Source organism: Phymastichus coffea, unplaced genomic scaffold (assembly GCF_024137745.1).
Source record: "Phymastichus coffea isolate CEN01 unplaced genomic scaffold, Cenicafe_Pcof_1.1 PCOF00100, whole genome shotgun sequence".
Lineage (NCBI taxonomy): Eukaryota > Metazoa > Arthropoda > Insecta > Hymenoptera > Eulophidae > Phymastichus > Phymastichus coffea.
The window spans coordinates 643,575-666,143 of NW_026706911.1; the positions used below are offsets into that span (position 1 = coordinate 643,575).

Here is a 22,569-nt window from a genome sequence, read left to right on the forward strand (position 1 = left end):
TTTATGCATAATTAGTAATTCTACTAGTGAAAATGTATGAATTTTTTTTTATCGTGTTTTTATCAGACAAGTCCGCCGCCAATACCTCCGAAAGCTAATCAAGATACTCCATCAGCGCCGTCAACCTTGGAACGCGTTAACAATCGAAACCATAACTCGACGTCTACTAATCACACGGACAACTACTCTGTACCGAAATTACAAAATAGTCTTTCCATTGCTTCGGACGGGGATGCCGTTTAAGGAGTCGTTTTTTCATTGTATCCTAGTCTATAGCACGTAATTTTATATGTTTGTGAAACCTGTCTAAATAACGTTGTGAGTTTCGGAAGTCAGAGTTAAGTTTATTTATGATGCATATTTAATGTCAATAGCCTTTGCAGATTTTTTATTGAGTTAAATGGATCTTTACCCGATATTTCTAGTACTGTAAGTCTTTCAACGTTGTTTAGAAAAGAGGAAATAAAAGTCGGACGACTCATGTCGACAGCCATATTTTTCGTGCTGGTAAATGTATAATCAAAGATATGTGGCTTGAAACATTCATTCCGTGCAGCTTTTGTCAATGCAGCTTTTGTCAATGCAGCTTTGTAAGTAAGGGTGCAAAGCAGTGAATTCAACATTTTTAATCAAATTTTCAGAATCACAAAAATTTACATATGATATTTACACTTTGATCAATAAGAAACAATGTTTAGCTAGTAAGACAAAAATAGTTGTTAAGAATATATGAATCTGATAGAATCTTTTTTGTCAAATATGGTGACTTTATATCTACTGTAACATAACGCGATGTTACTTTGCTTTTGTCTAGTCATCACTCCAGAAAAAAAATCATTATCATGAATTTTAACAGAGTGAACGATATCCGGAACTGAATCAAATGAATTCTTGTACAAAAATCACATTTTTTCTATAAGTAGTGTGTACAGGGCTGAAGCTTAAATTCAGGGAATTGGTTTTATTTTTGTTTCTATACAGATAAAAATTTATTTACAACTTTGTATGAAATACACTTTTAAAAACTTTCTTTTTAACAATGCGGGATTTGTAAATTTAATAGTGTAGATAAAGTGGAAATACATTTTTTTGATCGTGTAAGCAAGTTTTTAAACGTTTATTAATATAAAAAATTATCATTTATTGATTTTATCGTTTTACTTTTGCACTTGCGGTACCGTTTACGTTTTCTTTCAGTTATAATATTACGGCATTATTTATTTATTAATTGTTTATGGTACTCTCTATATGTTTTACATAAATTTTTATTCTTTCAAATTCATACGTTTAATTCTCACGAAATAGTCGGCTTTAATATTTTCAATCGACGATAATTGTTAACCGTGAAAAATGATACGTATGATTAGTTTATATCACTGTACTATCAAATTTAGAATTTTATAAACTCAATTAAAAAATAATGTGGGCCGTTAAAAACACTGACGAAACTTTGCATTCTCAAACATGGATTTGATCACATTAAAAAAATAGCGTATTCTTATATATTTGCTCCATTTGAACGCAGGACGTTCCGTACCGTATCTGAATTACAAACATGTACATCAAAAATGCAGCTTTTTATTGGAATTTAACAGTTAGCACTTAACCAATGAGATTGTAAATTGAGTTTTTGTTCGATAAAGATGCTTTTGTATAAGTATTAAATTAATTGTAATTTATAACTTATATTTTATAGCAATAATAAACGCAATTTTTAACAAGAAATATCTCGATGTTTAATTGTTTAAATGACTCAAAAAATCTGGTTTAAGGGTATATAAATTATTTATATTTCGTCAAATATCATCATATAAATATATACAAATGCTTAAAGTAAATACAATATATAATACGCTTTTCATACTTATCCTACTTCTTGGCATATAAAGAATGCACGATTCGGCATAAAAATGTAAATAAAAAAAGAGTTACAGTAAAACATCGGGAATATATACATTACACAAATACTGAGCATCGAGAAAAGTGACACGTAAATTACAAAGGTGTATGACATAATTTTTTTGATTGATAGATAGCTAGCTTGTATGAGAAAAGCAGCGGGATAGCAAAGAGTTACGGTCTAAACGATTCGACGTAATCGTAATCGCGGCGAACTGACTGAAAAACATCGAGTCATAGGCGTTTTAAAATACAAAACAAAAAAATTACAAACGCTCGTTTCGACAACAAATGTGCAAAACGAAATAAGCACAATATGGACAGGCACTCACACATACTTGCGAATTCGATATATGGCTACGTCATTTTAAGTACGGTCATGGTCAGCGCTTAAAACACTATTATTTTTTCTTTGACTTTACTATTCTATTATTTATATAAATTGCGTGGAAAAATTTGAAGCCTAAAATATTTTTCTAACTCTGTAAGTTTGTACGAGATTTTGTTGCTTTGTTGCTTTCTTCTGTTCGTTTGTGTTGTAGACAAGATTGTCATACGGACGTTTCTGCATTACTGGTACCCATCCTGAAATTGTGACAAATACTTTGATTATTATTCGATGGTAATTATTTATTCTAGTGGCATTGGTTGTCGCGTTAGAGTTTCTACTGGCGAAAAGCTTACCTCTTCACTGTTAGTTGGTTACGGTCCAAGCCAAGCGATATGGAAAAAGTCGAAGAAGTAATAAGTAATAACCATCACCAATTAGTAGCTATCGATAAGTCATTCATACGATTTTCTCTTTGAAACATACTCAACGCTACGATCAATTCATAGTAAAACTTACGAAAAATAAAAGCATCTTCGTGATGCGAAATTATTGAAAGGCACAGTAGAAAGTTAAGTTGTAAAGCGTAGATAGTCCGATCGACGCTCAACTTGACAAGAAAACAAGAAGCAATACTCACTCGGTCTCGGCTATGGTCTGCTCGAACTGCATTTGCTGTTGGTGAATCTGGAGCTGTCGCAGCGCTGCAAGTTCGTTGCTGTGCTTCTGGAGGTCGTGGCTCAAAGAGCCGGACAGCGTCCTACTGCTTATCGGCATTATGTAGTCAGTCGTATCCTCGAGCATGGTCGGCGTTATTTTTCCCCTCTTCAGGCTACCGTACCTCTCCATGCTTGTGTTCAGGTTGTCGTGGTACGAGCCGTGCAGACTTCCACCTCTCTTCAAACTTCCGTACCTGAGAGAAATGACGTTTACTCATTTTTGCAGTCAACGATTTTCCTCGGCGAACAACGGTAATCCAGCTTATCGCCCGAGACTCACCTATCGCTAGCGTAACCAAGATTGTCGGCGTTCATCTTGTGCAGAGCCTGCCCCCTCTTCAAGCTGCCGTACCTCTCGTACCCGTTAGTATAATTATCGGGATTCGAACCCTGCGAGTGATGACTCATACTGGAGCTCAATATCCTCGAAGGCATCGACAGCATGTACGGGGTGGGCGACATTGACTGACTGACGGGCAATTGCTGCTGATGCTGCTGCGCGTCCTCGGGCGCGGTATACGGATACATGTATTTGTCGACCGAGTGGAACTTTTCGCCGAGCTCCGAGTAGTTCTCGTCTGGATGTAGCTTCGGGTGGTGCAAATTCAACTCGGCGTAAGACAGTGGATTCGGGCTGACTGCTTTTGTCGAGGCTGCCTCGTTGTCCGACATCGTACCGCCAGACCACTGACTACCTCGGGCGTCTACTACAGTGTGAAAAATTGGACTGGTTATTCGCGTGCAGTTGAGATGTCGTTTTGAGATGAGTGAGCTCGTCACCCGAACGCTCTCAAAATGCAACGTGCTTTCGAGTTTGAGCGTTCAGCGCGATGGAGCGCGCTATGTAATGAGCATGCGCGAGTGGATGCAACTTACTGTTCGTAGCGGGGTAAGGTTCCGGTAACTGGGAGCTCCACCTCGGCGCGTAAATGGGCTTGATGTTCGGGAACAGATCGGTGCTCGAGCAGTGTAACACGTTCAACGGCTCGGGCGGCCCATTCGAGATATTCGGCAAGTAAGCGTGGGAAACAGGCGATTGCGAAGACTCCTGGTGCTGTTGCGTTGAGACGACGATGTTATTGTGCGGCTTTGGCTTGGACGACTTGGCAGTGTCGTCCCCCTCGTCGGAGCTGTGCGAGCTTGCCATGTCTATAGGACGGCCTCGGCCATCGCGTGGTGACGCATCCGAGTCCGACTCCGACTCGCGCCTCGGCTTCTCGCGTTCCTGCTTCGACTCTGAAAAGTCGCAACGAAGCTCTGAGTTGACGGGACGGAAACGTTCGACATTGAAAAGTCGAGGGTCTGGAGTGCACCTACCGTGTCTCTTGGATATCCTCGTGAGCAGATTGCTTCGCTTAGGCACGTAAGCTCCACGATCGCTGTTGTAGTTACTTGTCGAGGTGGACGTGTTACGGAGCTGGTTGTCGCTTCTGTACGGGCTCGAGCTGGTCTTGTTGGTGCTTCGGGATGTTTCACTACTCGTCGACACTCCGACGTGGACTCTTTTGGAGTTTGCGTCGGTCCCTCCATAGGTCGACGAGTACGCGATCCCAGACCGCTGTTTTAGCAGAAAATCGTAATGATTAACGTCGTCTCTCGCTTGCCGAGCTTCGTTCGGAGCAATTTTCACGAGCTACGTACAGCAGGTCCCGAGGTGACGTTTTGACTACTACTCCCATTGGCGACGCTGACGTCGAGCAGCGGCGCCTTTTTCCCAACACACTTCAGCAAACTCAGATACAAATTTCTCCTCACTCGACCGTTGATGAAACAGTAGCCAACTAAGCTGAAAGTGGCGTGTGCCACGACTGCTACGCTCAGCATGTACATCAAAGTTGGCGAATTCTCAGATGCGCTGAGTACCGCTAATGTCCATGTGGTGCCGAGTAATGGTAACGAGGCGACAGACAGCCATAAAAGTGTGCGCAGGTTGCCGAAACCGGCTATGTGCTCTTTGAGGGTGAACGCTGCGCGCACTGAAAACGCCAGGATGCAAAAGTTCAAGAATACGATTGCGCAGGTTGGCCCGATCAGCGACCAGATCACATTCTCGTAGATAGACAGCCAGCAGCTGAAACAGTCAACGAGTCGCATGAGTTTCGGTGCAAATTGAAAATAATCTCGCATCGAGTGAGTGCTCACAAGTAGAAATTTCCATATTGGTCAGCCCTGACTCCAACGGTCAACGCAACAATGATGGCCGGCACAGCGTAACCGAGTGTGTAATAAAACGTCATCGGGCCATGATTGATATCTTTCATCTCGGTGAGCATCCGATAAAGGTGAACAGAATCGACGAGGGTCCATGCAAAAGTACTCAGCCAAGTGTAATGCAGCCCAATGGCCACAAGCTTGCAGGGAAACTCGTTGCCGACTAGCTGATGTCTAGCTTTCAGCGCCACCAGGTACAATAACTCGGATAAAAATACACACAGAACGAGATTCTTGTGGATGCTGTTGGAATTTGTCTCGCCCCCGCGAATCAACGCCAGAATCAGTATGGTTGTGAGCAAGAGTGGCAGTGCTATGACGAATGCACTGTAACTCGTCACGTCCTCGAGAAGCGACGGTTCGGGTACGTACTCGAGATCGAGAACGTCCGTAAGTACGGCGAACGTCGACAGCTTGATGCACGAACAGTTGACGACACCGCCGAGGGGCACCGCTGTTTCTTCGACCTCCGTCGTGCAGCCCAGTCGGCTCCATTCGCCAATTCTGAAAAGTCGAACGAACACTTAGCGATTTCGAATCCGACGAAGCGACGCCAGCTTGACCGTACGCACCCTCGAGCCGTACTCCAATGCACGCACTGAGGATTAATGCGAGTCTTGAAGCCGTCGTCCTCGCTAAGCCAAAGCTGTACACGAACGGGCGATTTAAGAGGTATCCCCGTCAGCGTTTCGTATCCAGTTTCCGATGGCACTAATACGGATACCGTTACAATGGGCGATCCGATTGCTACTTCGACTCCCCATCTTATATTCACCGAATCGTCGAATCTACAAAGGTCAAATAACACGAAATATTTGATTTGTCGAAGAGAAACTCAAGAAAATTATGTTAGCTTACCTTTTCGGAAGAAGAGAGCTAAGCTCACGATATTGCACATAACTCAACACGGCCTTATGATTACTTAAACTGTTTTTCACATTGAGATCGCCTTGGGTGACATCTTGAATACCCAACAGACTGAGAGGCACTTGTACTTTCGAATAGGGATCGAACTTGTTTGGGTCAGACATGTAATTGTTGTATTTGGGAAAACTTATCGATGGACCCATGTGCAATGGCGATACAAAGAAGGCTGAGGTATCGGGTAACTCAACTTTTTTATCAGCCTCGGTTGGTCGCGCTGTCGAGAGAGATATATCTTCTTTGTGCTCTGCTGGCTCGTAGCCAAATAGACTCTCGGACGTAACGATATCCAGACCCAAAACTATAAAGTGGAGGTAAATAGATTAAAACATTTATTTTTCTGTGGATCGCTTATAAGACAATACCAGATAGATACTCACCAACATTAGGATTAACCACTTCGAAGGGACTAGTATAGGTATCATGCTGCGATACAGCGAGAGTTTTCAAATATTCAGCTATCGCAGCCATAATAGTATCGGGACTGTCTCCGGTCAATGATTCAATCCTCGCCCAGTTCTTAGCGTATTTATTCTGTAGAATTGCTCCAGTTATTTCAACCAAATGCGACACGTAATCCCTATCTTGACTATGCGTCAAATTCAAGCCTGCCAAACTCTCTTCGTACTTCAACAAAGCTGTGAGCAAAGATTCAGCAACAAGCAAATCAGCACCGTACATGTTCTTTGTGGCATTGACTGCTTTGTGTAGCTCCATTGCCATTTTTACTGCGATATAGGTATTAAAAGTGAGTTCGTTCATCTCGAGAGCAGCAAGTTGGTGACGCTGTTCGATAAATGCCTCTGACGTGCAATTAAAGAGATCTGGTTCTTGCCAGCCATTGAGTTTGTCGGAACATTGACGTGAAGCTTTGCCTTCAGCAGTGCCGGGACAATCTTCGATCGCTGTTTGATCGAATTTAGTTCGAGGCCACCACAACCCATCAGAGAAAGATCTGAAATAGAATAAATGACGACTAAACATTCAAGTACATTAGTTTCAAAATGAATTTTGTAAAATGACGGTTACCTTGGGCAAGCATCATAAACGACTTCACAACCCTTCAACGTGACCTCGGCATAAGGATTGGGACAGGCAGTACAATCTCTACCTATAACCCCGGTCCTACATCTACACTGACCGGTGAGAATATCACAACGTGGTCCATAACTACCGGTAGCGTAACAATCGCAAGCGATACATTCTTTTTCTCCAGGAGGCTGATAATGATTCTCCTTACAGTAACATTCACCGGTAGTTTTGTTACAGGCAGGATCATAACCACGAGACTCATCGCAATGGCAAGGACCACATACTGGCGAACCCCACCAAGTTGCTGGGCAAGGTTGTTCAGCTGAAAATAAAATTGGTCGTTGTGATGTTTTTAACCACGACAATGCGTTAAATTTATTTACCTTTGACTTCACAATAATCTCCAGAGTATTCAGGCGAATTACACTGGCAGTCATATCCTCTTCGACTTCCCAATTTTTCAATACAGGTACCAGATTCGCTGCAAGGATTGATATCACATATCCTTTCGCATCCCTGTCCAACTCTACCTTCCAAACAAGTGCACTCGCTTAATTCCCACTTAGTCACGCACTTGGTTGACTCAGAACAGTCAGTTCGACATGATTCATCAGATTCGCATCCTTCGCCAACATTGTCTTGAATGACAGGTCTTTGAAGGATTGTCTGATTGGTACCGATACGTACATCCTTTAAGCAACCACTGAAGAACGGTAGTTCAGTGATGAAGTACCGGTCTGAGCCACCGATTAGTGTTTTACCAACATAAAGACCTTGTAGTTTTACAGGAAGAGATTGGGTTATGGGCCTGTTACGATAGTCCAAGTCTAGCGTCACTTGACCGCTCTGCCAACGTACTTCGATTCTATGCCATTCACCGTCGGAAACTTTAGACCACGATCTAATAACGTCAGCACCGTCTACCAATACTATCAGTCGTCCACCAACGACTTCAAATAGGATGGAACTGTTCTGACCAATCTGGACTGTCATGATGAAGGCGTCTTGATTTCTCGTTCTTAAACTGAATCCCGTAAGCCATGGTAACTGGATTGGCTTTAGTAGAGGATTGAAACTAAGCAAGCCATTGCCATGAAACCTCCAGGGTTTGGTCACTTCGTCCTCGCACTGGGGGCCTGCGAAACCTTCCTGACATTCGCACACAAAACCGGCATAGACTTCCCTGCATTTGCCATTGTTGTAGCAGGGATTCGATGCGCAAAAATGTCTTTTTTCAGGACAGCCGGAAGTTGTCCCGTTATCCGCAACAAATGAGTTGAGATCGACGAATTGATGATCTATGTAAAAGTCACTGATGCAACCAACGAAATCCTTATTACGCACTTGAAACTTGGATTGTATCGTCGGTAAACCACCAAGTTGAAGAGGTCCCGTAAGATCGAGGAATCGATGACAAGTTTCGGTGACTTCGTTGCATCGAGATTCCAAAAGCTGTTCGTTTCTACCTGCACACGCCCATTTCTCACCCAATCTCTCACCAAATCTTAAAGCCAATGAAATATCACAATCATCAATAGACACTATAACTGATCTGTTGATATAAGATACTTGAACTTCATGCCACTGGCCATCGGACACACCACCAGGTATTTCAGCAACTGCTGTTGTGATTTCATCACCCAGAGAAAAACTAAATTGTAATTTAGATTCTATAATTTCCAAGGCGACGAAATCATGTCTGTCGTTATATCTACCATTATACAGTAACAAACCATCGGAAACTTCAGTGGCGAATCTTAATCTCAAGTGTAATCTATGTCGTTGCTTGAGAGAGGGAAAGGTGAGGAAAGTGTTTAATGCGAAACTCCTCGATTTTAATTGACACAAAGGTGTTACATTTTCCAAAGGCGTTACCGGACAGTTATTGCAGAAAAATCCACCACTGACTTTGTTTATACACTGAGAGCCACCTTTACACAGATTTGTCAAACAAGCATCCCTTTCTAAAGATATTTCACAGTCGTTGCCGATGTAGCCTATCGGACAATCGCAAGTGTAACCACCTTCTCTTCTTCTACATGTACCGCCGTTTTTGCATGGATTAGAGTAGCACAAATTGACTTCGGTGTCACACAAATAGGCCTCTCTACTTCCCGTGAATCCTTTGGCGCATTGACAGGTAAACGTGGTTACTGGATATATCGGCCTGAACAATACGGTATCACTACTTGCAGAACCAGAAGCATTGCCGAACTTCAACACCGTAACGCACTCTTCGTAATTCAAGCAGGGTTCAGTCACGCACAGATTATCGTCGAAAGGCAGTACTTTGACATTGGCTAATTTTGCGAGAATATCACGATTGAGGTAGACGCGTTCTTGTAAAAATTGCGGGCTGTAGAATTCTTCGCTGGAGCCAGGCTCGATTCTTCGAGCGGAGAAGCTAACATTAAGAATCTTGCTATGCACATCAGTGTCCTCTTGCACACTAAATATGAATATATTATCTCTAGGACACGGGATGATGGCTGCTAAGCCGTCCAAGAAGTAACTCAACAACGGACTGAGAAAGGCTTCGACTGTCATCTCTTCGAGTCTCACGGTTATCGAATTGAGCAGCATCTTGTCGGTGATCAGTCTTACTGAGAGAGTCATCGTTGCTTTCACTTCGTTGATGCCGTCCGTTACGGATACGTCCATTGTCGCAACGCGAGGCACGTTTGTGTTCAATTGTGGGGATAAGGTTATATCACCACTGGTTTTATTGAGATTGATCAAGTTGGCATTGTTACCCGACAGAATTGTGTACGTTAATTTGTCAGTCACGTCGGCGTCGAACGCCGGCACTCGACCTATGGCAGTGCTGGGAAAATAATCTTTGAAGTTGTTGAAGATCACTTGGAAGTCTTCGAGCTTTGGTGCGTTATCATTTACATCGGTAACGAGAACCTGAAAAAAATGGAACAACATCATTGCAAAAATAACATTACGATAATATTACGGTACAAGTATCGTTGAATGTGTCGAATGTTACCTGAACAATCGCGTCCGAGCGCAATGGCGCGGAGGTAGCTCTAACAACTAACTCGTACTTCTTCTTTGGAGATTCATAATCCAACTCGATGAGAGATATCAGTTCAGCTTTATCGGCACCAGAACGCGAGCTCAACTGAAAGCTGTTAATATCTTCGCCACCGATGATCGTGTACTGTACAATAGCATTAGGACCCTCGTCAGGATCGTGCGCGTAGATCTCGCCAACGGTCGAGCCGATCGGTGAATTTTCCGGTATATACAGCGTTATTTTATCAGCTTCGAAGGTGGGAGGTGAATCGTTAATGTCTTCGATCTTTATCACGACGCTCACAGTGGAGGATAGTGGTGGCGAGCCACGATCGGTAGCTATGGCTTTTAAAGTGTATCTTGCCGTTGACTCGCGGTCGAGTGCTTTGGCCGTTCGGATCATGCCTGTGGCAGCATCGATTGCGAACGAACCATCACCATCGTCCTCCAGTGTGTAAGTTATCTGAAAGCACAAACGCATTCGGTTAATTAACAGTCTGTCAACGGAACTCAACGCAAAGTGTTTTCGAGAGAATATCTCTTACCCTGCCATTAAGATTGACATCGATATCGGTAGCGGTCACTCTGATGACGCTCGTGCCAATGAGTACATCCTCCCTCACAGATCCCTGATACTGGAGAGAATCGAAAACCGGTGGATTATCGTTAACATCAGTCACAGCAATCTCGACATCGGTGGTGTCACTCAACGACGGCACACCTCCGTCTCGTGCCGTGACGGTCAGCAGGTAACCGGCCATTTTCTCCCTGTCTAATGGCTTCGTAGTGGTAATTGCACCGGTCTGTGGATTGATCGTAAATACCGACTCGTCGCTACCTTCCGCTGCTGCCCCACCGTCCTCCTCGCTACCAAGACTGTACGTAATCTGCGCATTCATGCCGACATCCGAGTCCGTTGCGCTTACGACCAGCACGGTTGTTCCCACTGGCGCGTCTTCGAATACCGAGACTGAGTACGGCGCATTCTCGAATACCGGAGTGAAGTTATTTGCGTCTGATACGTTTACGTATACCAATGCAGTATCGCTACGACCACCCGAGTCCAAGGCTGTTATCGTTAGTACAAATCGCTTTTCCTGTTTGTAGTCCAACATCTGGGCGATGGTGATTAGACCGCGACCGTTTTGAGATGTTATGGAGAAACGATCTGAAAGTGGAAAAAAGCACGTTAGAATTGTCAATGAAGCATAGCCGGAAGTGAATTGTTGATATTTACTTCTCAAATTTCCCGACGATATTTCGTAATGAATCCTGGCGTCCTCATCGGGATCGGTGGCAGTAACAGTAGTGACAGGTGTCCCCGCGGGATCTTTCTCCGACACAATAGCTTCGTAACTCTTCGGTTCGAAGTAAGGATCGTTGTCGTTTACATCCGTGACAGTTAGTATTACAGTAGCACTAGCCGACTTCGGTGGCTCGCCCGAGTCACTCGCGATCACGACAAACTGATACTTCGAGCATCGTTCACGATCAAGCTGTTTGACCGTGAATATCCATCCAGTCTCACAATTCACGGCCAGTGGGAAATTCTCAGTCGAACCACCGATCAAATCTCGCGAACCGATCGAATACTTGATTTGAGCGTTAGGTCCTTCGTCGGCATCGTAAGCTTGAACTTTGAGCACTGAATAGCCAATTGCCGCAGATTCCGAAACCGCCTCTTGAAAGTGACTCGTGTGAAATCTCGGCACGTTGTCGTTTACATCCTTTACCCTGACGAGAAGTTGAGTTGTATTGGATTTTGCCGGCAAACCACCATCCTGCGCTCTAATGATAATCTTATAATTCTTCACGGTCTCGTAATCTAAAGCTTTGACTAATATCACATCGCCCGTTTGCGAGTCGATTTGGAATGTGTTCTGCGTGTTGCCGCCAATTATTGCGTAGCGTATGGCGGCGTTTGCACCGGTGTCCTCGTCCGTAGCACGGATCTCGGCGATCACCGGGTTTATCGTGTAATCCAAGTCCTCGGGCACGCTCACAATGTAAGTCCGCTCAGAGAACTGCGGATAGTTATCGTTATCATCTTGCACATGCACTACCAATGTTGCCGAGGCTGTTCGCCGGTTAGCTTCATCGTCAGCCACGTCTGATGCTTGAATTATGATGGTGTACACCTCGGTTTTCTCGCGATCCAGCGATGTTTTCGTTGTTATTATACCCGTGCGTGGATCGATTCTGTAAACGAAACATTCATAGATATTTCAAATCTCACAATTTCAGAAAAAACATTCTTTTCGATCAATACCTGAATGTCGATTGATCCTCGGATATCGTCGTCGTGCCACCACCAGTAGTTGAGATAATTGAGTATTCCACTTCGGCATTCTTGCCCAGATCTTGATCCGTAGCTTTGACGGATATCACGCTGGACCCGATGGGCACACTCTCGTGAACCGACGCCTCGTATTCCGACGACTCGAAAGTAGGCGAATGATCGTTGGTGTCGATGACGTTGATCTGAAGGGTGGTGGTGCCAGTACGCGGCGGAAACGAGTCGTCAACAGCAAGTACTTTGAAATAATGCACGTCGGCGTTCTCCCGATCAAGGCGTGCCGTTGTCGTTACTTTACCGCTAGCCGCGTCCAAGTTGAATAGACTTTGCGAACGCGCGTCCAGTAACGAACTCATCGAATACCTGGTTAAATGCGATTGTTAATGGTCAGTGAAAAATCAATTCAATCCTCATTATACTTACTTGACAATTCCACCTTCGGGATCTCTAGCTTTAACAGTGGTAACAAGAGCACCCGGTTCTCTCTCCTCCTCGACGGAAGCGAGATAAAGCGCCTGCTCGAAAAATGGCGACTGGTTCCTAAGCTCTCGTCTCACGCGCCTTCCTAGATCGGTATCGTCGAGTTGTTGGTGGTGAAAGACGATCTTCAACCTGTGTTCCGCGTCAGCCAAGTAAGTTGTACCGCAACGTATTGTCATCGTCACCGACACTTTCCACAGTGGATCGACGAGACATTGTTCCGACGCTGAGACTAGATCACCTGCTGCACCCTCCACGAGGAAGCGTGGATCTGCTACGCCACCTTTATTTTACAATGTTTTTCTTTCAATTTTATCATTCATTTTCATAAGTCGTTTATTTTTTTTAAATGTCGAGAAAGGAAACTAGGCGACACACTGAATTTGCTCAGCTACTAATAATTGCTGTCAGAAAATTCAATCGAGTTATAGTAATCGCAAGCAACATCGAAGACGTGTAATCGCATCACGTCAACAGCGTCAAGACTTGTTTGAAAATAATTAATGCCAGCGCACGACAAAGACGCTTTAATAGCAGGCTACTGCCACGTCTAAGAATCTGTTGGCGCATGGAATGCAAATGAGCACGGTACCACGCAGCAAAACAGTTATTTACAAGAAAACGGTATACCGTGGAAAATAAAAAATTTTTATAATTAAATACTTTTACGAGATATTCTGCCATCTGAGTATATCATGAATTGTGAGCTGTTGTAACTTTGTGTCGTTTTAATGATCAAACGTGTAAGGATTTGATAATAACGTCAGTTTATTGCTAATGAAAATTAAGGATCAGTCGTATTAACGATTGCGTGATTTGTAGATGATATTCATCTCAATTTGATAGCCTGGATAATTCTTACATATTTTCTTTCGATTTAGAATTTTGAATAAGAGCAACGTTTCGTTTGAAGGAAATGTAAGAAAGAAAGCATTTGCAACAAATGAAATATGAAAATAAAAAACAAGCGTTATACATAATAAAAGCAGACGTTATTCATTCGCCTCTCCATAAGTCAGTGCCTCGATAAATCTGAGAATCGAATGAACGCACTCGCTCTCTCGGCGGCGGCAGCGAGATACAAAAACAAAAAGAGAAGACAAAAGGAGAGGTCGGGTCTAGCCGGAAGGCAGAAAAAGCGAGCTGAACAAAGGCAAACATACCCCATCTGGTATCGCACTGTTTGAGCGCGGTGTGAGGCAAAAAGTCCCTGAGGGCAGCGACGAGCTGCGAGGCCCTGAGGCATACCTCGGTGAACTTGTCGGTGCTCGGCATCGCGTACGAGGCCAATGTTTCGGCCATCCATCCTTTGGTCGAGGCCAGATCGTCGTGCTCGCCACCGCATCCTGTTACCAATACCCTGAGCGGCAGGCTGTAATAGTCGATGGTCGCCCGGCCCAGCCTCGAGCTCGTCGAGTCGATGTAGAACGTGAACAGCCTGTTTGCATAAAGAGCGCTTCGCTGCTGCTTGTTTTGCTTTTCGGCGCGCAGCCAATGGACTTCCGTCATTCGCGTTATTAATGGGCGAGGAGCCGATGAGCGACGAGCTGTTAGCGACTATTAACGATTTTGCGGGCGCGCGCCTTCGAACCGGGTCATTATTAGTTCGCCGGAACGCCTTTTCCCGACTGGAACCATTTATTTATGTGTCGCTCTCAACGCTCGCCACCGTTATCGCCGTGGCGCACGCATACGTAATGCGCGAGCGCGCGCCTCCTGCCGCGATTCAGTGCTGTGGAAATTCAGCCGCGGCGTTTTCGCTTATTTTCTTTGCGAGCCCGTTTGCCAACTCGAACGAGGGCACGAGGGGACGACGGGCACTGTTAGTAACGACGACGCTCATCGTTGTCGTATTCCGTAATCCGAGATTTTCAATTTGGGCTTTCGCCGATGGGCAGCCTGCGTCAGATACCGACCTGGGATACTGAAGCCCATCGCAGTTGAGGCTCTTGGCAAGCGTCACCCTGCCAGAATGCGGATGTACTTTGAGAAGTTTGAGTGCGAACCAAGCGGTGCGATCCTGCGACGCGGCATACTTCCGCTTGCCTCCCAAGTGCGGCACACCCGCCTCGAAGACGACGGTGCCTTGGGGTAGGTCGGACGACAGGACAGCGAGGTAGCCCTCGGCCAGTCCCACCAGCAGCAACCCGATCCCGAGGCCCAGCATCCACAGCTGCGCCGACCTCATCCTCTGCGGCGCTTCATCGTCTTCTCCGGGCCGAATCCCCTCCTCTGGCCCTTGCCGCTCGCCCCGAGGCCATCGGCAGTGCACTCGCTGTCCGCGTGTGTGGCGCGCACCGGATCGCCCCCTGCAATCACCATGCGAGCGCCAAAGGTGGATTAGGCTTGCCGTTGCCGTTGCACGAATTCGCAATTAAAGCCGAGCGATATGTCGTGCCGACGCGCAGCTGATTACGGGGATCGAGCGGCGGATCGCCTCCTCCTGCCTCCTCGGCTCCGTAAACGCGGAAGAGGCGAGTGTTACGCCGGACCGAGGTAAATTGTTGGCACTGCTCGCCGAGAGATGCGCTACACAGCGCGAGATAGCCGCGCGAGCTCCAGCTCGTATAAGTAAATTACTTCGCGGAATGAGTATGATTTGAATTGTGCCGCGTGTACCTGGAACGAGCTATCGTTGAAAGCCCATAAGCAACTATCATATTTTAACGTTTATACGGCCAACTTCCAGTCGTTTATTTTATTTTATTGGTTAATCAGCCGACCGCTAATGCCGAGCGATAACAATGTCCCGAACCAAATCTAAAGAGACGTGTGTTGCTAACAAGAGAAACACAGTACAAGCGATAGATCGTTACAAATGCTATAAAATCTAAGTCATTATCTCGCGGACAATTCACAACCGTCCATTGTTGTAGGTACGTTATTGCCAAAATACATCGATGAAAAACTTATCGCGCTATCCATCTCGTGCATAAATCACGAAACAGCTTGTCGCTTCTTCGATAACTTATCCACTCACAATGAAGACTATTCATTCTCGTAAAAAGAGTGAAAATAAAAAAAAAACTATCCTCCGAGAACATCGACGTTCGCTGAAAAAATAGACCGTTGATCGCGCGCGTTAAAAGCTGTAAACACTCGCTGCGCAATTAACATGAATGTCGCGTAAAACGAAACATCCCTCCGAGTGTCCTTTCAAAATTTGCCGAGCGCAAGGCAACGTGCCACGAATAGTCGGAATGCCGCCGAGTTCGAACGTTTCCCAAGTCAATGTATTCGCGCGCGCCCCTGCAGAAGAAACGGCACGGCATTCGTCAAACGCCGCCGCGAAGCGTTTGAAATCACGCCACTCGAGCGAACCCACATTCCCACTGAAAGAGAGCGAGAGAGAAAGGAGTCCGCCGACCGAATCAGGAATAAGCGATTAAAAGTGCCCCGCTCGGCTGGTCGCGTTCGCGTCATAATTAAAAAACCAACGCGCCGCCCGCGCCGTAGCGACGAGAGCGCGCGGGCCACCCCCGAGGTGAACTAGCCCTCGAACGAGCACGGCGGCTGCATAACGAGCGGAATGCGGCAGTGCGAGAGAGAGAGAGAGAGAGAGAGAGAGAGAGAAACCAGGGGGCCGATCCAATTTAATCGCTCGCTTTTCCCGCCGCACAAGGATCCGGAACGCGCTCGCATCGCAGAGCAGCTTTCTATCTGCCTCGGCGAACGCGCGCGCACTCGCTCGCGACGACCAAACAAACGCCCCAGATCATATATATTCCGTAGGAACGAACATAATTGAATGCCGCCCTGCTCTTTGCGACTCGACGGCAACATTTCATACGACCAATCGCGACCTACAGCCGTATGCGCGTAGCAGGCAGCTTTCTGAATTCCAGGTATAAGCTGCTGGCATCCGGTCGCCCCGGTGCTGCTCTCTCTCTCTCTCTCTCTCTCTCTCTCTCTCCCCCTCTCTTTTCTTTTTTCGCGCGTCGATGCGGATAATTCAATTACCCAGTTTGCTCAACTCTAATCGCGAGGTCGTTTTTGCGACTTTTAATTCCTCCGAGGAATCGTTTTCGAATTCTTCCCCGAACGTTTTTGTCGTTGCACTTTAACGCGCAGCGCCTTATCTGGCCGTTAAACGCCTGCTCGACTCTCTCTCTCTCTCTCTTTCCCTCTATCCTCGTCGACGCGGGCTATCCACTTTGTTTACGTTTATTCTCACTCTACGTTTCGTCACATAAATTTCCGCGCGAGCGAATTTGTAGCAACGATGGAGCCTCGTTCTACGAGAAATTCACGGCGGCGCTCTCTCGATGGGGATATACTCTCGCCGATACATGTCGTACACGGGAAAAACTCGCGTAGCATTATTCCTCATACATAAAAAAGCTTTCCGGAGAGCGCCGCTTCATTCATTATTAATGCGCGCCGATTGGAACCCTCCCAACGAAAGCTCGCTCCCGCGTCGGATGATAATCGAGGCAGCGCAAAAGTGCAGAAAGCAACGAGCTTTCTCACGCGAAATGGAAAAATAAACAAAATAAATAAACGTACGAATAAAAAAATCCGCGGCCGACAATTAAAAACCATCGAGCCGTCCATTACGCGATTAGTTCAACGCGGCCGATTCGGCCCTTCCTCCCTCTTTGGCGTATAGACGTTGGCGCCATCGCTTTAATTACGTCTCCTTTATGTCCGCGCTTACCGTTAAGCTTCGTGACTGGCTTATCGCGCCGCTCGACGCTGGACTCTCTCTCTCTCCCTCTCGTGAGTCTCTCTCTTTTATTTTTTTCGTTTTGCTACCGTGGCGTTCGTCGAGCCTTTATCTCGGGCCGGTGTCTTTCGCTTCCTCGCTCTATTCACATATTGGATCTGCTTTTCCTTCCTCTGTACCCACAATCCCGTATTGCCATGGTGAGAGGATTTCTTTCGCTTTGTTTTGCCCTTCCTTTTATCGGCCCCCATTAACGTACGAACTGAATCACGTTATACGGCTAATGAGTTTTCTCTTCCCTTTCGTTTTTTCTTACGCGCGATGCTGTGAGTACGTAACTTACGCGCGCGGAAACTTAATTAAAGATCCAACTGGTGAACTATCTTTTGTAAAATGCGTGCCCGTTTATTGTTGGAATACAGCGTGAAAAATGAAATGTCGCGAATCAGTGTGGTGTCGACATTATTCCGTGCTCCGTATCGAGTCACCTACCAATTATTTTCTAGACATTTTCAGACGACCAACAGTCCAAGTTGATACGCTAAGATTAACCGTTAATTGTAATAAAGTTAGCTTTAATATAAGCAATTGCGACAATTGCAACAGTCGACGAACAGGTCACATAGAACGGACTGAAATCGGAGATCGCAGGAGTGAATCGGGTGCTCGAAATAAAACTGGAAACAGCGAGTACGGTAGGTGGCAGCGCGAACGAAGCCCCGTCACATAGCGAGACGATACTTGTATACGGCTCGCGGTCGCATCCCCTCGCGACGCGAGGATTAGCGCTCGAGGGGCGGGCGCAACGACGCGAGCTGGTCGCCGACGAAAAGGCGGTAGGAGGAGTGATCCAACGACCAGACGTGGATTAGTAGGGAGTGCGCGGGAAATATGGCGCTCGGAATTGTTTGCCTATCGAGGGATCGGCAATACAGCGAGCGGGCTAAGTGAGAGGCTTTGCTAAGTTTCGACGAGGATCGCATAGAATATCGATGATGGCTGTCGCTCGGAACTTGGCTTCGTTTGTTTGCACGCGGAATTGGGTTGCGCGCACGAGGGCCCCGCGCGATAGTGGCTGTTTTTATTAATTGCACGCTATTTCGCGAGAGCAAGACGCGCATTTCTCGACGTGCACGGGAGAGCGCGAGAGATATATGACGTAGGGCGGAGTAGATATATAAACAGAACTGGAAAAACGTCGTAAATTAAGAAAGCGTAGCCAGAGCCATTTGTCCAAGTAGGGACTGTTCAATAACAGCTTTGTTTAATAAATGTCTCGGAGCGTTCGCAACTTCGATCGTCACATAAATCAGATAGAACGGAGGCTGCGCGGATTAATCGAGAGCGCAGCTATCTCCGAGCTATGCGTGTATTTATCGGATTTAATTAAACGGCTTATTGCCGCTTGTATTATCGGCATCCGCGCATGTAATGCCATCTGTTTACATCTTGTAATTGCTAAATAATTTGGCTTACGCACTAGACGGGCAAGCTTACGATGCGTTTCAGATGTTACTGTTAGAGATACAATGAATTTTTATTCGTTTAGTCGTTTCACCTCCCATATGCGTGAGCAGCCTGTCCGACCGTGAGAGCGATATTCAAATTACGCAATAATGGAGTTTCCAGTTGAAGATCTGCCAACGTGGCGCGTGCCTGACAATGCAGCGCAAAAACGAACCTCGAATAAAATAAAATATGGAATGCTCCAACCAAGATTTATCCGGCACGCAAGGCAGCCAGATAACTATGATCGGCGAGCGCGAGCACTGGACGAAACTAGCGACCGATCGTAGCCGCGGGACGCGCGCAACTAACTGTTACGTGTGGAGCCCAGGAGTGATCGAGGAAACGCGCGAGAAAGAAGCCTATCAGGGGGAAAGCCCGGGGGCGAGTTTCGGCGCGGAGACACGGCGAGCGAAATCAGACTCGAGCCGTCCGTCTTTTGGCGCGCGATTACGTTTCCTCGGTGGCGAGCTTGATTTCGAGACGGGTAGGACGATGGGCGCCCACTGCGGCTACACGCAGACGCCCCCTGGAACCCGCGCGCATCCGTGCGTACATCGCTCGCGAGCTTCGCGCCTGCGCGACCAACGCTGCCGTGCTTCAATCGCGAGTCGCCTATGCAAATATCAACGGCCGTGTCGTTCGCGGGAAATATAGCTTTTTACAGCTTTCGCCGGGCGTTTGGAGCGAGGGACGCGCGAGCGCGGCGACGGCTCGAAGCTCATTTCGCGAGCAAATACAAATTGATTTGAAGCTTGGACGGCGAGAATCTCGGCAAATAGCCGTCCGCCGCTCGTCGAGTTTCCCCACGTGAAATTGCTCTCGTCGCGAAATTCACAGGCGAGAACGAGCGAGCGACAAGTTCGACTCGGCTCGCGACACGAAGATAGGCGCATATCCGGCGCCACGGCGAACGCGTTCGGTATGTCGCTTGCAGCGTTCGATGCGGCTGACGCGTGCTTTGATTGCATTATCGGCGCCGAAACGAAAGCTAAAAGGCGATGTAAATTCGCGATCCGACGTCAATTAGCCGGCACCTTTTGCGCTCTTCATACGGCTCGCAGCGTATAGCAGCGGCGCATCGCGCCGAGCGCGCGCGAGCCAATTAAAAGTTATGTTATTTAGATGGATCGCGCGGCGCGGCCGAACGAGTTATCGCGCATTGTCGAAGGGACGTTGAAAGGCCGCGCCGATGCACTTGCGCGGCAATTAAGTCGGCGTGGTCGGCGCTTCCGCGACACGTGCTTTCGCGCGCGCAGGACGCAAAGCGGGGATTAATTTCGCAGCGAGCTCTACGGAAAAAGGGCCGAGAAGATGAAGAAGAAGAAGAAGAGGAGGACGAAGCCTGGCTGGACGAGCCGAGTCGTCGAGAGAATGCATAATCTGCGCCTAGAATCGAGACGCGGCGGTAACAAGTGCGAGAGAGAGAGAGCTCGACGGGGGCATTATCCGCGGCGACGCAGCGGCGACGAGAAATGTTATCGGCGCGCAGCATCGCCGCGAAACGGCACCAGGAATCCAGTCCAAGATATCGTTCAGGAAGCGAGCCGCGCGGCGACGAGGGAGGCTCGGCTGCCGCTGCAAGGTAATATTGCTCGCACGCACGCGTAAGGCGCGGTGAGAGGACGATGCTGCGGCGCGGCGAGAGAGAGAGAGAGAGAGAGAAAGGAGGAGGCTCGCTGCCCGCCGGACTCGAGTGTGTTTGAACGGAGATTTTTCTCCTTTGAATGGGCGCTATACACTGCTCCGCAGGATGAATACTTGTTCCGAGCGCTGAACTTGTAAACGCTCGGGTTATTCCGCCGCCGCCGCCGTCGCCGCCGCCGCGCTTTTTATGTGGAGGTGGAATCGTTTGTGCGAGAGCTGAAGTTGCCTTTTGTGCAGCCGAGTAATGATGCTTTAGAGCCTGCAATATAACGTGTTTACTTCTTCAATAACAGTTTTCCTACCCGGCACAGCTGACTGTCGTTATGGACGAGTAAGTGGTCATTTGGCAAACAATCGTTCGGCCAAATAACATCATGCCAGATCGAGCTTTCGATGCCGCTTGGACGTCGACTACATTTACGTCTATGGAAATGCGTAAGATGTCCAATATCACAGTATTATACGCGATTCGCCTTGAAAATTCTCATTGACGTAATTATTAGGACTGGAAAAAGACGGATCGCGAGCACGCTGAGTTTCTTAAATCCAAGACTATATCACAGTTAGCGTGCCATAAAAACGAAAGCTACAGGGATCGCGAGGCAAGATGCGGAGAACGGGAAGACAGATATAGGGCGAAAAGATGGAGATGAAGCAAAGCAGCGGCGGCGGCGGCAGCGCAGGTATATATCGAGCGATTTATGAAAGAGAGAAACAAAGCAGGGAGAGGAGAGACTGGCCAAACTATTAATTACGCGAGCAGCCCTGAAAACTTGTATGGAATCCGGTCCTACCAATTACGCCGCCGGTGTTCGCCGCCTCTTCCCTCTGCTCGTCTGCCGAGCTACGGCCGCGCGCGCCAACTTTTCGGCGGCACAAGTGCCGCGCGCATACGCCAAGTAACGCGCGGGACAAGCTCGACGTGGACTTTCCGGAAGAGAGGATATCATGAAAAATTTGACGGAGCGACCCGGAACGTGGCTTTTTTTTTCTCTTCGGCACGAGCCGAGGCAGGAGGCCGTCAGCAACATCTCGCCGTTTCACTTTTGCCCGGCTCTGCTTTCTCGTCGTATGAATCTTATTGTCTTTTGCATGACGATTTGCAACATAACTTATATCGGAGAGGAGCGGATGGTTATCAGAACTTTTCATTTATTATTTCAAATTAATTGATCGTTCTGTACGCAAAAGGTACACATTCTAGCGGTAATTTTATGCGAAGCCCACCATCGTTCGTGAGCCAAATGTCAAATTGAAAAGGAGTATCGCAACACTTGAAAAAATACTCGTTTTACCGAAATACAGGGTGCACACCCAACTCACCAATTGCAACTTTATAAAAAAATAAAAAGAAAGCACAAACTTCCAAGGAAATTATTCCATAAAACTGCTCCTTTCCCGGCATTAAAATCCACATTACCGCTCTAAAAATGTTTTTTAATGTTCGACCCACCCGGTCCCGATAGCTCTCGCGCAACACGCATCTAACGGCCACAGACCGTTTTTTTTTCTTCTTTCCTTCTCCTCCATGGTCGGAATACCGTAATTATCGTAAATAAACTCGGCCTCGGCCATAAATAAAACACGTCGCTATAGTCCCGAAAATATCGAACAAAGCCCTTTACTTTTTTCGCGTGCAAAACTCAGAGAGAGAGAGAGAGAGAGAGAGAGAGAGAGCCAGCTCAGGCAAAAGGAGCAGCGGCAGGATAAGAGAAAAAAACGACTCGAAGGAAAGGAAGAAGAAGAAGAAGCCGAGGGAGGATAAGCGAAAAAAAAAAGAGGGGGAGAGCAGTGGCGGCGCGGCAGCCGTTATTGTACAGTCGACTCTTGCAACTTT

At 46.9% G+C, this 22,569-nt stretch overlaps 2 protein-coding genes across 3 annotated transcripts in view; one reads left to right on the forward strand and one right to left on the reverse strand.

Moving 5' to 3' along the window:
- LOC131670141 (dedicator of cytokinesis protein 3) overlaps positions 1–1,718 on the forward strand; it is a 56,828-nt gene extending 55,110 nt beyond the window's left edge. For both annotated transcript variants that reach the window (XM_058945525.1, XM_058945526.1), the window contains one exon: positions 67–1,718. In XM_058945525.1, the coding sequence (XP_058801508.1) occupies positions 67–243 (177 nt within the window). In that variant the 3' untranslated portion in view covers positions 244–1,718. The remainder of the gene's footprint in view (positions 1–66) is intronic.
- Positions 1,719–2,863: 1,145 nt separating this feature from the next.
- Positions 2,864–15,101, reverse strand: LOC131670137 (protocadherin-like wing polarity protein stan). The gene is made up of 18 exons (XM_058945520.1): positions 14,830–15,101; positions 14,077–14,351; positions 12,857–13,196; positions 12,407–12,796; positions 11,375–12,336; positions 10,683–11,305; positions 10,109–10,600; positions 7,497–10,023; positions 7,111–7,435; positions 6,462–7,036; positions 6,016–6,382; positions 5,730–5,945; positions 5,089–5,661; positions 4,588–5,017; positions 4,264–4,504; positions 3,823–4,182; positions 3,227–3,653; positions 2,864–3,140 (listed from the first exon to the last, which is right to left on the reverse strand). Exons 1-18 carry the CDS (start codon positions 15,099–15,101, stop codon positions 2,864–2,866), a joined length of 9,672 nt encoding a protein of 3,223 aa, XP_058801503.1.
- Between the last annotated feature and the right edge of the window lie 7,468 nt (positions 15,102–22,569).

Coding starts and splice junctions, on each gene's coding strand:
- LOC131670137 (XM_058945520.1), bottom strand. CDS start 15,101: ATGAGGTCGGCGCAGCTGTGGATGCTGGGCCTCGGGATCGGGTTGCTG. Junction 12,337..12,406: donor GAGGATCAATCGACATTCAG/GTATTGATCGAA, acceptor TTTCGTTTACAG/AATCGATCCACGCACGGGTA. Junction 6,383..6,461: donor AGTGGTTAATCCTAATGTTG/GTGAGTATCTAT, acceptor TCCACTTTATAG/TTTTGGGTCTGGATATCGTT.